The sequence below is a fragment of the Barbus barbus genome (assembly GCF_936440315.1).
Source record: "Barbus barbus genome assembly, chromosome: 43".
Taxonomy (NCBI): domain Eukaryota; kingdom Metazoa; phylum Chordata; class Actinopteri; order Cypriniformes; family Cyprinidae; genus Barbus; species Barbus barbus.
Genome location: NC_136721.1, coordinates 3,776,104 through 3,790,495, shown reverse-complemented (window position 1 = coordinate 3,790,495; position 14,392 = coordinate 3,776,104). Strand labels below are relative to the sequence as shown.

Genomic DNA, 14,392 nt, shown 5'->3' with positions numbered 1-14,392 from the left:
AAAGACAACTTTATTTTATTTATTTATTAGGCATCTAAATTAACTTAATGTACTTTTGTGCAAAATTGTTCAAAAAGGAATCTGTGACCACAGTTACATCATCTGCAATCTTTTCATTTAATGTGCATTTTCTACGTCTACACAAACCCTAGAAGACAAGGGGGGGGGGGGGGGGAAGGGGCCTTTTTGAGTAGTTAACACTGATTAATAATCATGCATGAATGGATTCATTTATTCTTACAATATATATTGTATGCTTCTTTATTATTGCATGATGTGTTCACTGTTAATAAGGGATTAGTGTCATTTTTCTTCAGGGTTTTGTCCGTGTTCCAGAGAGCATATATATAATGTGAAGTGGATCACAGAGTCTTTGATACGACTTGATCAAATTCTAGTAATTAATAGCTCAATATTTTACTTCTCACTATACATATCCATATTAATTTCAAAGAGAAAACAATCACATTTGATATGCCTATACACAAAAAAATGGTGCTAAATAACTGAAAGTGGTTAACTACTTTTAAGTGCTTTATAACACCTTAATATCTTTTAAGGTACTATACAACACATTTGTGAAATGGTGCTGTAGAACCATAAGAGGAACCCCGTTTTTCTCCGATTTTAGATAGGAAACTTATGAGAGTGGCGTAACCTATGCCTAGGAATTTACTACAATGGCTAAAGCTGTTTTGAATCAGTGCAGGCTTTTCTGAGGTCAAAACGTCTCATGTGGGGACCCTGGAATATCTCCTTATAGGGAGGCCTTGGGGGCAAAAAGGTTGAGAATCATGTTATCTTCAGGAAATACACTCTTTTAATGTTGTTTTTGGATCCTTTGCCCAGCTAGACTAAGAGAGAATTACAGAACCTTTAAAGAACTATACACTGGGCTAACAGGTTTTTTGTATGGCAGTGGTGCTATATAAAACCTTAACCATGCTGAAGAACCACTGAAGAAACCACTTTACAGGTTTATTATAGTATGGGGCGCTATAGCACCTCAACCACCCCAAAGAACCGCTGAAGAACCAATTTTGTGTGTGTGTGCACGCTTTGTCTACTGTTTAAATTCACAGTACATTCACAGTGTTTTCTGTGAATCAATCCCTTGGTGACCTGCATGTTACTAGCACTACTTTTAGGAGGAAATACAAAAGAAAAAAAAACCTTTGTGGTCTTAGTGGCCTCAGAACATTTGGCAACCACGTCAACAACATTATGGCACCAACTTCTACATCGGAAAGCACCGCACATATTCTTCCGAAAATATTAAATCTAGTGCAAATTGCCTTTCTGCTTCTATTTAATATACACCTCCTGCTTTCACTTGTGCTTATAGCAGTGACACGTACACCAGTGCCCCATAGTGGGAGCTCATGAGAAGATGTGGAGTGATATAACCACACTGCATGGGTGTATGTATTATTCAAAGGCAATTCAAGAGCCAAGTGTGCACACATCCCACAATCCAGCACGCTTTTAAAGGGGCGTGAATGATCAGATACCCGTGCCTATCGGCCACAGGGTCAGTTTTCTGGTGTAGCTAGTGTATATAGTGGGTATGTTAATGCAGTTCCCCTGACTCCTCACAGTACAGTGTGACTGTAAGGTGATTCAGGTTTGCATGGCAATAAAGGTTACAACTGAACTCAAAAGATTATCTCTTTGTCACTTCTTGAGCTTTTTATAGATTATTTCAGTCATAGGTGTTTGTATATTTTTGGACTTCATTAAAATGTGTACTAGAGTTTTAAAATCTTCCCTTGACTTTGCCCATGATATTTTCAGCATTAAAATCTGATAGGGATGATGCTATTTTAATTTTTGACAATATATATATACAGGTGCATCTCAATAAATGTGAAAAAGTTCATTTGTTCTTGTAAGTTATTTCAAAAAGTGAAACTTTCATATATTTTAGATTCATTGCATGTAAAGTAAAACATTTCAAAAGTTTTTTTGTTTTTTTAATTTTGATGATTAGAGCTTACAGCTCATGAAAGTCAAAAATCAGTATCTCAAAATATTAGAATATTTACATTTGAGTTTCAATTAATGACCATCCCTACAGTATAAATTCTGGGTATCTCTTGTTCTTTGAAACAACAATAATGGAGAAGACTGCTGACTTGGCAATGATCCAGAAGATGAACATTGACGCCCTCCACAAAGAGGATAAGTCACAGAGGGTCATTACTGAAAGGTGTGGCTGTTTACAGAGTGCTGTATCAAAGCATATTAAATGCAAAGTTGACAGGAAGGAATAATTTGGGTAGGAAAAGGTGCACAAGCAACAAGGATGACTGCAAGCTTGAGAATACTGTCAAGCAAAGCTGATTCAAACACTTGGGAGAGCGTCACAAGGAGTGGACTGAAGCTGGAGTCAGTACATCAAGAGTCTCCACGCTCAGACGTCTTCAGGAAAAGGGCTACCAAGCCACTTCTGAACCAGAGACAACGTCAGAAGCGTCTTACCTGGGCTGTGGAGAAAAAGAACTGGACTTTTTGCTCAGTGGTCCAAAGTCCTCTTTTCAGATGAAAGTAAATTTTGCATTTCATTTGTAAATCAAGGTCCCAGAGTCTGGAGGAAGAATGGAGAGGCACAGAATCCATGTTGCTTGAAGTCCAGTGTGAAGTTTCCACAGTCAGTGATGATTTGGGCTGCCATGTCATCTGCTGGTGTTGGTCCACTGTGTTTTCTGAAGTCCACAGTCAACGCAGCCATCTACCACAAAATTTTAGAGCACTTCATGCTTCCTTCTGCTGACAAGCTTTATAGAGATGCTGATTTCATTTTCCAGCAGGACTTGGCACCTGCCCACACTGCCAAAGGTACCAAAAGCTGGTTCAGTGGTGTTACTGTGCTTGATTGGCCAGCAAACTCGCCTGACCTGAACCCCATAGAGAATCTATGGAGTATTGTCAAGAGGAAGATGAGAGACACCAGACTCAACAATGCAGATGACCTGAAGGCCGCTATCAAAGCAACCTTGGCTTCCATACCACCTCAGCAGTGCCACAAACTGATCACCTCCATGCCACGCCGAATTGAGGCAGTAATAAAAGCAAAAGGAGCCCCTACCAAGTATTGAGTACATATACAGTAAATGAACATACTTTCCAGAAGGCCAACAATTGACTAAAAATGTTTTTGTATTGGTCTTACGAAGTATTCTAATTTATTGAGATTTGGTGGGTTTTTGTTAAAAGTGAGCCTAAATCATCACAATTAAAAGAACCAAAGACTTAATTGAATTTATTTAATACACCAGTTTCACAATTTGAGTTGAATTACTGAAATAAATGAACTTTTCCACGGCATTCTAATTTATTGAGATGCACCTATATATATATATATATATATTTTTTTTTTTTTTTTTAATAATTATAATTTCCACAATAAGTAGTACAGGAATATTTGTAGCAATAGCCAACAATACATTGTATGGGTCAAAATTATCGATTTTTCTTTTATGCCCAAAATCATTAGGATATTAAGTAAAGATCATGTTCTGTGAAGATATTTTGTAAATTTCCTACTGTAAATATATCAAAACTTAATTTTTGATTAGTAATATGCATTGCTAAGAACTTCCCAGGTGAAAAACACGTACACTTCCATAAAGTACTCTATTTTTGCGCACTAATTTTGTACTTAATATACTAAAAATTATTATTTAGTACTTCACCAGTACTTTAGTACTTAAGATAAAGATCATCTAAGTGTACTCAACTGTGCAGTTTTGAGACACCATGAATATGAACTAAAATGCACTTTTAACATCTCTGCATTTAAAAAATGTATTTAGTCACCACTTGAGTACACTTGAGTGAATGAAAGATGGGTTCAAGTGTGCTACAAGTGGCAACTAAATAATGTTTTTTAAATGCAGAGATAGTATGTTAAAAGTGCATTTTAGTTCATATTCATGGTGTCTCAAAATAACAGTTGAGCACACTTAGATGAACTTAAGTTTATCTTAAGTACTAAAGAATCATTTTTAGTTTATGAAGTACATAATTAGTGCGCTAAAATAGAGCACTTTAAGTAGATTATGGAAGTACACTTGTTTTTCACCTGGGTTCATTTGGACAACTTTAAAGGCAATTTTCAAAATATCTTTATTTTTTTGCACCCTCAGATTTTCATCTCGGCCTAATATTGTCCTATCCTAACAAACCATACATCAACAGAACGCTTGTTCAGATTTCAGATTATGTATAGGCCTAAATCTCATTTTGAATAAAAATGTGTATATATAAAAACATAACTGTTTCATTTTTTTCAAAATCATGTTTTTTACTGTTATTATTGTTTTATTTTGTTAGTTAGCTAATCTTTGTTTTATTTTATTATTAGTTTATCATTTTAGTTATTATTTAACCTATTCAAAATAACCCAACTGCAGTTAGATTGAGATTAATTGGAATGCACAATGAAAAAAAAACAAGAATTTTGAAAACTGTTAAAAACTGAGTTTTGCAAATGAACGATTCTTGTGTGTGTGTGTGTGTGTGTGTGTGTGTGTGTGAGTGTGCATGTTTATGTGTTTTATGAGGACACAAATTTGTATAATGACATGGGTATGACAGAGGTATTACAATAGGAAGGTGCCTATATGTCCCCGTTATTCAAAAGGCTTAAAAACATACTAAATGGTGTTTTTTTTTTTTTTTTATCTAAAAATGCACAAAGTCTCCTGTGAGGGCTAAGTTTAGGTGTAGGGTTGGTGTAGGGCAATAGCACACACAGTTTGTTCAGTATAAAAACCATTACGCCTATGGAGAGTCCCCATAAAACACAAAAACCAACGTGTGTGTGTGTGTGTGTGTGTGTGTGTGTGTGTGTGTGTGTGTGTGTGTGTGTGTGTGTGTGTGTGTGCACCTGGTATTCATCACGTCCTGGGGACCAAATGTCCCCACAAGGATAGTAATACCAGTAAATCTTAATCTTGTGGGGACATTTTTTGGTCCCCATGAGGAAACAAGCTTATAAATCATACAGCATAAAGTTTTTTGAAAATCTAAAAATGCAGCATGTTTCCTGTGAGGGCTAAGTTTAGGTGTAGGGTTGGTGTAGGGCAATAGCACATACAGATTGTACAGTATAACAACCATTACGCCTATGGGATGTCCCCATAAAACATGGAAACCCAACATGTGTGTGTGTGTGTGTGTGTGTGTGTGTGTGTGTGTGTGTGTGTGTGAAACAAACAGGTAAAAAGTAGCCTAAATCATAATCAGTCTTAGTTTTCAATGTCCTCATTCCATATTATACGATTTATGTGGTTTATAATCATTTTAAATCATTGTGCTGGCATTCACTAGCCTAAACTACAGCTATTTGTTTATTTACTTACAAATAAATTACAATATTAGGCTACTTAAGTCCACCACTAGTCTAACAGACAGTTTGGCAAAATCAGACCGTAAAGCATAGCTACGAAAAATTTGCCAACATGTAAAATAGTTACGCGTCGTCTGTAAGACTGTTAGATACTCGAGTAGGCTACAAAGACATACTAACACAACGGAGTCCGTTTAAGACACGCCCAAAATTCACCTTTGAAGGACAACCTCAAGTTTCCCGGTAACAGTATCTCCTCGTGAGTTATGGCTCTGAGAGACCGCGGGTAAACGCGTAAGGTGGCTCGGCGTGTGATGATGATAGGAGCGGACTAATAAAGCACACCGGGCTCTCTGGCTGCCTCTGGCTGCATTCTCATGTGTTGCTGCCGGCGCTGTATGAATAATTGAAGCCCCGGTGTCTTAACTCTGCCGGTCCCGTTCACAGAGAGAGAGAGAGAGGAGACCTCCACCCTCATTCTGTCACATCTTCTTTACTCTGAAATAAAAACATGAATTCACTTTCCTCTGCCAGACACGCATGACTACAGCAACCTCTATAGTTCTCAAGTCTTATACAAATAAAGGTATATTTTAATTATTGTTTTTTTATAATTAGAAGTTCTTTGATTATGAATTTAAAAAGCATTCTGTAAAATCGGTTTTGCTTAGATTATGTTTAATGCAAATCAGATCATTTCCATAATCGGAAAATAAATTATTCCTTATGAATTATGGTTCATTTTGAATATGATTTTTGTTTCGTGCATAACATGGCCCAAAACAAAATGCCTTTGTAAGACATAAAATAAGGAAATGAATGAAACTCTTTCAGTATTATAGTATAATTTCAGAGTTAAGAGTTTATTCCTATTGGCTACACTTATAGAGTTCTTATAGAGGACTGAATATCCAATACCAATAAAAAAAAAGTTTTCGTCTGATTATTATAAGAATTACTATTTAATTGGTTCCATATTATAATTTTTGAATGAGCAAAGGGTAAGTTAAAGCACATTATCTGCAACATGCACAGATGTTCCTTATGACACATGAGTAACTGACCCATAGGCCTCTAGCTTTCAATAGATCATCAATAATTGAGCTGCCAGCACTGGCCACATGCCCCTGCTCTGTGCTCAACTTAGATTGCTTTACACCATTGTTTGAGGGTTATGATATATATAAAACATTGTTAATAATTCATGATCTGCCTTCTCTAATGAATTTAACTCTTCTTCATCCCATTTAATGTGGACTGATGATCCTTCTCAGCATTTAGGAAAGATTATAATTTAGGCTGAAAAAAAATCCGTACAGTTAACAGGACTGTAATTAATTCGTTTAAATCGCTTAAATTGGCATTTTTATCGTGCATAAAAAAACTTAAGAAAAATGTGATTATTAAATAGGCTTAGAATGTAATATTATGCTTAAAAACGTAATATTTAATACATTCCGAAACGAATTTGGGCAACAACATCGTCATGCTAATAATGAAAATACCTAGTTATCACACACACACATAAAAATTATAGAACAGAATCGACATCAAGTTATATATTTCATTATTCACGCAATATTCGAGGAGGAAAATAATTCAAACATTTAAGCATTTAAAGATATCAAGCAAAAACGCTTAAATATATCAACCTTTTAAAAGAAAACTAACTCGAGTCAAGCGACTCTTTTTAGCTTTTTAGCTTTTTCAAAATATCATATATGTATATTTTTATACAGAATAATACATCACAATTAGTTCTTGAAACCTGACAGTGAGGCTCTTACCTGAACAGCATCTCTTCCTCCTTCCCTTGAGCCTGAACAACTCTCCCTTCAGCTCTCTGCCTGTTTTATACCAATATACAATTAATATTGCATCGTCATTACTTAATAATTTCAACCCCCTATGCACAAAGCCGTGACAGACATTTATTATTCAGCAGTGTCTGCTTAAACAAGTTGGCAACCCGAATTAGAAAAGAGGAAAAAACGCTTTTCTTTTTGTTCTCTCTATAAATTTCTTTAAATTTGGTGGTGATTATAGTCTATATTATTTCATTAATGTTTAATTGAGCTCAAGAGGCTAATTAATAAAACAACACCAGTTTTAAAAATTAATGATATTACAATGTTTTCTATGCGAGTAGCTTTTTTGATATAATTTATGTAAGATGCAATAGAAAATAAAAATATTTCATTTCTGAGATCTCCTATATATTGAAATGGGAATCAGACACATTGGTATCATTTTTCATGTACAATAACACAGGCCTAAATAAAACTCCCACAAAGGCTTTGCAAAAAAAAATCTACAATTTATTAAATAACATTCAAAGTCACACATGTTGTAAAGTGAAGTTTAAGAGTGTTTGCAGTGGCTACATTAATGCAAATCAAATAGCAGCATTCTTCATTACATCACCAGTTTTTTTTTTGCATATTAGTATCACTTCAACTGATGAAAAAAATCGTGACAGTTTGTGAGAATATGTGATTTCCACCATAAATGCATTCACATCAAGACATTCAAACTAGTACATATTTCATGTGATAGTAACATAAGTGCGCAAATTGTATAATATAAATTTTTAAATACCAAAAACACACGTATGCACACTTCAAAATATAATTTCACGTGTGATAATACTGAAACAAAGTTTTTAATCTCCTGGAAATGTATTTAAAGTTTTATCATTTCAAATGAAAGCTTAAATTAATCATCTGTTTTGTTAAAGAGTACTAATCATTTACATTATGATGTCCATGTTACACAGTGCATGATGTTGTAATTATTTTATAACCACAATCTGCTAAAATAATTACACATTAAATGCTACGCGTTTTTTTTTCAGCAGTGTTACTTGCGCGCGCAAATACACTGTAACATGAACACTGTAATGTAAATTATTATTATTATTTTCACGTAGGTTTAAAATGTTATTACAGTGTGCGAATTATTCGGCCTTCGGTGGTTTGAGAAAATTCTGTCTGCAATTTTCGGACATTTGAGGTTTGTCGATCTCGCGCAAACCAGAATTATTTTTGAGTTATTGTTTTATGTAAACTCTTACTGAAAGTGCTCGAGCAACTAGTGCTGCTATGGTTACCTCAGGCACACACTGCCACAACTTTATGAACTTTTACTGTAACTTTTGCTAAAATGTTTAAATGCATATTTGAAGACCTTTTGACTTGTTTCTGAGAGAGGTCAAGCCTTTATTAGGGGCCCGAGAGTAATTCGCGCACTGATCCCATCATTTGGAGGCGATATGAAATGTACTTGGAGTCTTTATAGGCTTCTAACGATTAAAAGAGAAGATTTAGATCCCTGTGGTGTTCCTAAAATGTCTACTTTGCTCTACTAGTGCACTGCCGAGTACTTCATCCGTTTCTGTTTTTGCCGCTGATTACAGAACCAAACCCGAACCACGTTCTTCTTTAGATCCAACTTCTCCGCGATTGCCGCGATTTTCTCCGACGACGGTCGCGGCTGGATGGAGAAATACGCCTCGAGCGATCGCTTCTCCGGAGCCGCGATGGACGTGCGCTTTCGTTTCCTCTCGTTCCCGTTAAAAAGCTCCGGTTTTCCGTTCTTCTCACGGTAAGCCGCTTCAGCCTCCTCCAGCCAGGCTTGGAGGACGGGTTTGAGAGCGATCATGTTGTTGTGGGACAGGGTTAGGGACTCGAACCTGCAGATGGTGCTTTGGCTCAGCGAGCCGACCCCCGGGATCTTCAGGTTGGCCAGGGCAGACCCCACATCCGCCTGGGTCACTCCGAGCTTTATCCTCCGCTGCTTGAACCTCTCCGCAAACGCCTCCAGCTCTCTGGGATCGGACTCCACGTCGTTGACGCACGCCATCCCGTTGTGGACCGACAGGGTGTGCGGGTGGCCCATGGCCATGGCTTGGTGCAAGTGACCCATTTGCAGGTGGTGCTGGTGGGCTTGAGTTGTCATCACCGACGGATCCGGCGGCGCACCCATGCCGCTGACCGATAAACTGGAGGAAATGTGGTCGAGCAGATCCCCCTCCAGGGTCTGGTGGCTGAGGTGGCTGAGGTGGTGGTGGTGGTGCGAGGGCAAGTTGGATGAAGGGTGGGATATGGGCACTGTGGACGAAGACGAGGTGCAGGGCACGCTGCTCATGGTATGGTAGGTGACGTCCGTCTTGAAAGGGTGGCTCTTGCCGTGAGACGCGATGTCAGCCGCCGCCAGAGCTTCAGCGCGGGCCAGCAGACTCTCATCAAAGCCGCTGAATATATTGCCCTGGAGCTGCAAGCAAGAGCGCGCATATGGAAGTCAGTGGGGAATTGTGTCAACTCCGGATTAAAGAACATTCCCAAGCACCCTCCTCAAAGCACAGGTCATAAAAATTCATATGAAAGCATGCTTGGATAGGCATGTGGGTGGGGGGGTTGGGGGGTGGGTGAGAGAGCGCGTGAGCTCAGAGGAAAGAAAGGAGAGGTTGGGGAGGGAGGGATGGATGGATGGATGCCGGAGGAATTCAGAACACCTCAAAGTGACAGAACGAAGACAATACGAGGAGTTTAGCGTGAGACGTACCTGCGGGGCAGGCAGGCACACCCGCCGCATGCCCTCGGAGCTCGGGTGCAGCGCAGGGTGCATGGAGAAGTGCTGCTTGCCGTTCATGGCCATCATCTTCGTTGCGCACCTTGCAGGTGAGTGGACCTGACATGGAGGCGACGCGGCGCTCTGGCTCAACGCTCCTCGTGTGTGCTGTTTCCATTGGCAGCGCCTCCAGGGCTCTCCCCCCACCACCTCCAACTTCACACCGCCCTCCCGCCTCCACCTGCTCCTCTATTCAATTTACAGGTGGTCTGACGCGCAAGCCTACTGCACCACAGGACAAAATTGTTTGACAGTATTTCAATACTTTATACTTCATCAGTGAAGTGATTGTTTTTAAATGGGTAACATTATTCACTATTAACTACACTGTTTAAAAAAAAAAAAAAAAAAATAAGTAACCTAGTATCGTAATTTTTGGCCGGTAATTTTACAGACATTTCTGTTAACCCTAAAACACAACGCTGTGATGTGCATATAGCTACTGTAGCATGTTGGCTATTTATTAGTACTTAAAAAGCATATATTAATGCCTTATCCTAATTTTACTTTCATATCGAAAAACAGACAAATTGTTTTGTATATAATGTTAAATGCGTTTATTTTATTATTACTATATTAAAAACAAGTGCTAAAATGGAAAATCATGTTTGTTCTTAATTGTATTCTACAAATTATGTCAATATATTATATGAAGGCGGTATTAAGAGTCTTGCAAAATATATAATAATTGGCTAATTTTTGAATTCGTATAGTCAATATATCCAGAACTATATTATCTCACAGGTAGCGCAAGGAATGCATCAAATGCGTTTTGTATATTTTCAATATTACTTAGTCCAAGCATTTATACCTTATTATCCATTTATTGTACATCATTAAAAATATGCAGTAGCCCGTGCTGCGTAAAATGTTTAAGGTATTATTAAAAGTAAACACAAAATATATAGCCGTTGTTGTTGTTTTTTGTCGTTAAAAAAAAATAATTTTTACAAGAAATCTTCTTGGCAAATACTGATCACCCATATTATTTTGGGAGAAAAGTTGAAGCTCACAATGAAGGGCACAAACTTTCATCTTGGCTGACCCCCGATATTCACTGACAGACTTGCTCTCATCTGACCTGCTAACAGCTTGAGCATTAAAAGTAAGCCCTCAAAAACACTTTGACAGCTCTATTAAATGTAGGCTACAGATTCATGAACTGTTGACCTTTGGTACCAAAGTCAAAAGAAGGATTTGTTGGAATGAATGTTGGAAGGAATCATACACAAGAGTTGAACTAGCAAAACAAAGTCATAATATCAGATACATAATATACATCAATTTTAGGATGATGGAGCATCTTATATAAACACCATTGACCCTCCAGCTCAGAGTGGTTTGGTCAGTAAATGAATGGCATTGCTGTTGGCCACATGGCTGGTTGACGTGGTGACCATGCTGGTGGCTGTAGAAAGAGAAGCCAGGCAATGCAGTGACACAGATGCACCATCCGATCCCATTCACCTCTCCTGTTCCCCCAGACGCTCAATTATTTATCCGCTATGTGGCGGGCATCCATTACCTCTCTGGCATTTTCTCATTCATTACGCAGATTAACAGTGTGCACTTTTTTTTAAGTCTTGGCAAAATTGTAAACAGTCTTGTTGTGCCAACTGTGTCATGATATTCCCTAATCTTGTTTATGATACCTTTTATGATAAAGTCACGTCCCTATCCTTCTCAAGATAAAGTTTCAACTCATGAATATTTTACAAGCATAACCTAAAAATGCCCCATTCATAGCTCATCGGTTCATCTTGATTTACATGAACGCTTACTTCTCCATACTGTGAGTGTAATCTTGAGTTGAGCATCAAAATACATTTTTGTTTTTTTATTTGTGGGTTTTAACAGCCATGGTTAAAAGTTTCTTTGAGCTACTTTTCACTGTGTATGGATGAGGTGAAACACATGGTCAAATGACTAATGTATTCAATTTTCCATCTAATTTGTTTGTGTAATATTGCTTTTATGCATTAGGTAAATAAACAACAAGTTAATATTAAGTAACTTTTTTTTTTAATTTTACAATATAAATATCACAGTCCAAACAAAGTCACAGCATGATTTTTGAACAAACTGGTTGAGTAAATGATTCAATGACTTATTCATACAGACAGTGGCTGCACCAAAATCGCTAGGTACCCTTAAAAAAAAGCACATTCTATGTATTATCCATGTGTGTAGTATATAACTCAGACATAATTCATCATATTGTCATTGTCACGTGACCTACCAGCCTCAGATGCATCTCTTCACTGTCATTCACAAATCCTCTCCCATGGCCTCATGGGAAAGTAAAGTGAGCTCTTCAGAATCACACTGGATGTACTAAAACTTATTTAACAATAATACCCTACAGTGGAAAGGACAGGAAAGGAAAGGAAAGGAAAGGAAAGGAAAGGAAAGGAAAGGAAAGGAAAGGAAAGGAAAGGAAAGGAAAGGAAAGGAAAGGAAACTCCTGTTGAAAAAAAAACAGCATGTCCTGTCCTGTGTCCTGTCCTGTCCTAAAAAACAACATATGCTGGGTAGGTATGTTTTGAAGCTTGTCTGCTGGTTTGAGCTGGTTAAGCTGGTTCTAGCTGGTCATGAGCTGCTTTAAGCTGGTCATGTGCTGGTCCTGAGCAGGAGCTAGTTGCTTATGACCAGCTCATGACCAGCTAAGGACCATCTTAAACCAGCTCAAACCAGCAATCATGCTTCAAAACATACCTAACCAGCATATGCTGGTTTTTTGATTTGGTTTGGAAAAGGGAAAAGACAGGGCATTGAAGGGAAGGAAAGGAAAGGAAAGGAGTAAAAATAAATAATTGTTTTTAAAAACAGAACAAATGCTTCTGCATTAAAGAGAACAATCAGGTCATGATGAGATGTACTGCAGACAAACTAAACAAACACATTATCAGACGGGTTGAATGGTGACCATGTGTTACTGGGCCTTGACAGCCAAATCACCTGACTGATGCTTCTGTAGCATCAGGTCTCACATTGCATGCATGGACAGATCAACCTCACCGTGACTTCACAAGTCTCTCACTCTGATAGCCGTGCATCTGCCCACATCATCTCAAAACCTCCCATTGTCATCTAAAAAACAGGTCCATTATTTAAGGGTTGCAATGTTATTTGTGGGCTTGTCATCAGCCGGCGACAACATGGCACTGATTTCAGGTGACATGTTTTATTGATTTGGTTTTGGTGAGATGTGACAGGAGTTTGCTCTTCTGCAGGCATTATAGCTCTGATCCACAGAACGACCTCGCCGTCGTCGTCGGTGTGTTTGCTCCATCCATTTCCATTCGTATCCAGGCTCCAAGCGCGCTCTGAGTGCTTGGCGCTCCAGCAGCAAGGGATGAGAGAATGACGAGTGGGTAAAGCTGGTGGTTGACGTGCTGTCCCACGGGGCAATCAACACTGCTTGCATTAAATCAAATCGACTCTGAGTGTTTTTCACTTGGCTTCCCAAAGTAAGGGATGGCTGTGCATTATTCATAAGCATTTGAATATGTCAAAGCCACTGAAGCCAAATGAACTTTTACACTGTGATGAAAGTTTGGGTAAGATGGGCGGGACATGTTACATGCCATGTCAATGTCATGAGCAGCAGCCAGCCGGAAGTTGAAAGAAACATGTTTTAGATTTAGAATCCTGAACAATATGACAAATCGGAATGTGACTGTCATTTTTCTGTGTAGAATATAAACAACATTTCTATCAACCAATCAGCTCTGTTTGTTTCTTCTTTCAAGCTGCTTAATAGCCTGTTGAAAATCCCTCAGATTTCTTCTTCATTTTATTTTTACTATTCTTACTTTCAGCGGGATAATGACTGTCACAAAGTACAAATCATCACACACTGGTCACCAGATTTCAGTCCAATAGAGCACCTTTAGGATGTGGTGCCACGGGAAACATCATCCACTATCTCATCAGGAGCATGCCTAGACATTGTCAGGTGTGTATACAGGCACGCTAGGGCAGTACAAATTACAGAATGTATATACTGTAAGTAAAGATTTGAATATTTAATTCATCGAGATCCAATAAATCTGATACATCACTGTTATAATGCAATTAAACTGCTGAGAGGAAATGGCGCAAGTCTAAACACTGCTAACCTGAGAAAGTACCATTCTCTCCTGTCCTCTTTATCCTCTTATGTTTCCGCTACCAAGACTACTACCAAAACAAAATCAGCAACACCTCTGATACCCGGAGACTCTTCTCCATTATTCTCTTTTTTCTCTTCCCTTACGGAGTTTTCCAAATTGCTCTTTGCTAGCCATGCAACAACCTGTACCTTAGACCCCTTAGCCCCTCCCACCTACTTTAGGAGATCTCACCAATATCGCTACCCACATCATTAACATGTCCTCCACTACTGGAAAATTTCCCAGCTCTCATCTT

The 14,392-nt window shown here is 38.3% G+C and overlaps 1 protein-coding gene across 1 annotated transcript; it reads right to left on the bottom strand.

Annotated features, from left to right (window-relative positions):
• Positions 1-8,716: 8,716 nt before the first annotated feature.
• LOC306862172 (POU domain, class 4, transcription factor 3) lies at positions 8,717-10,012 on the bottom strand (the record flags this gene model as incomplete). The annotated part of the gene is made up of 2 exons (XM_079404845.1): positions 8,717-9,625; positions 9,917-10,012. 2 exons carry the CDS (start codon positions 10,010-10,012, stop codon positions 8,717-8,719), a joined length of 1,005 nt encoding a protein of 334 aa, XP_079260971.1.
• Positions 10,013-14,392: the final 4,380 nt, after the last annotated feature.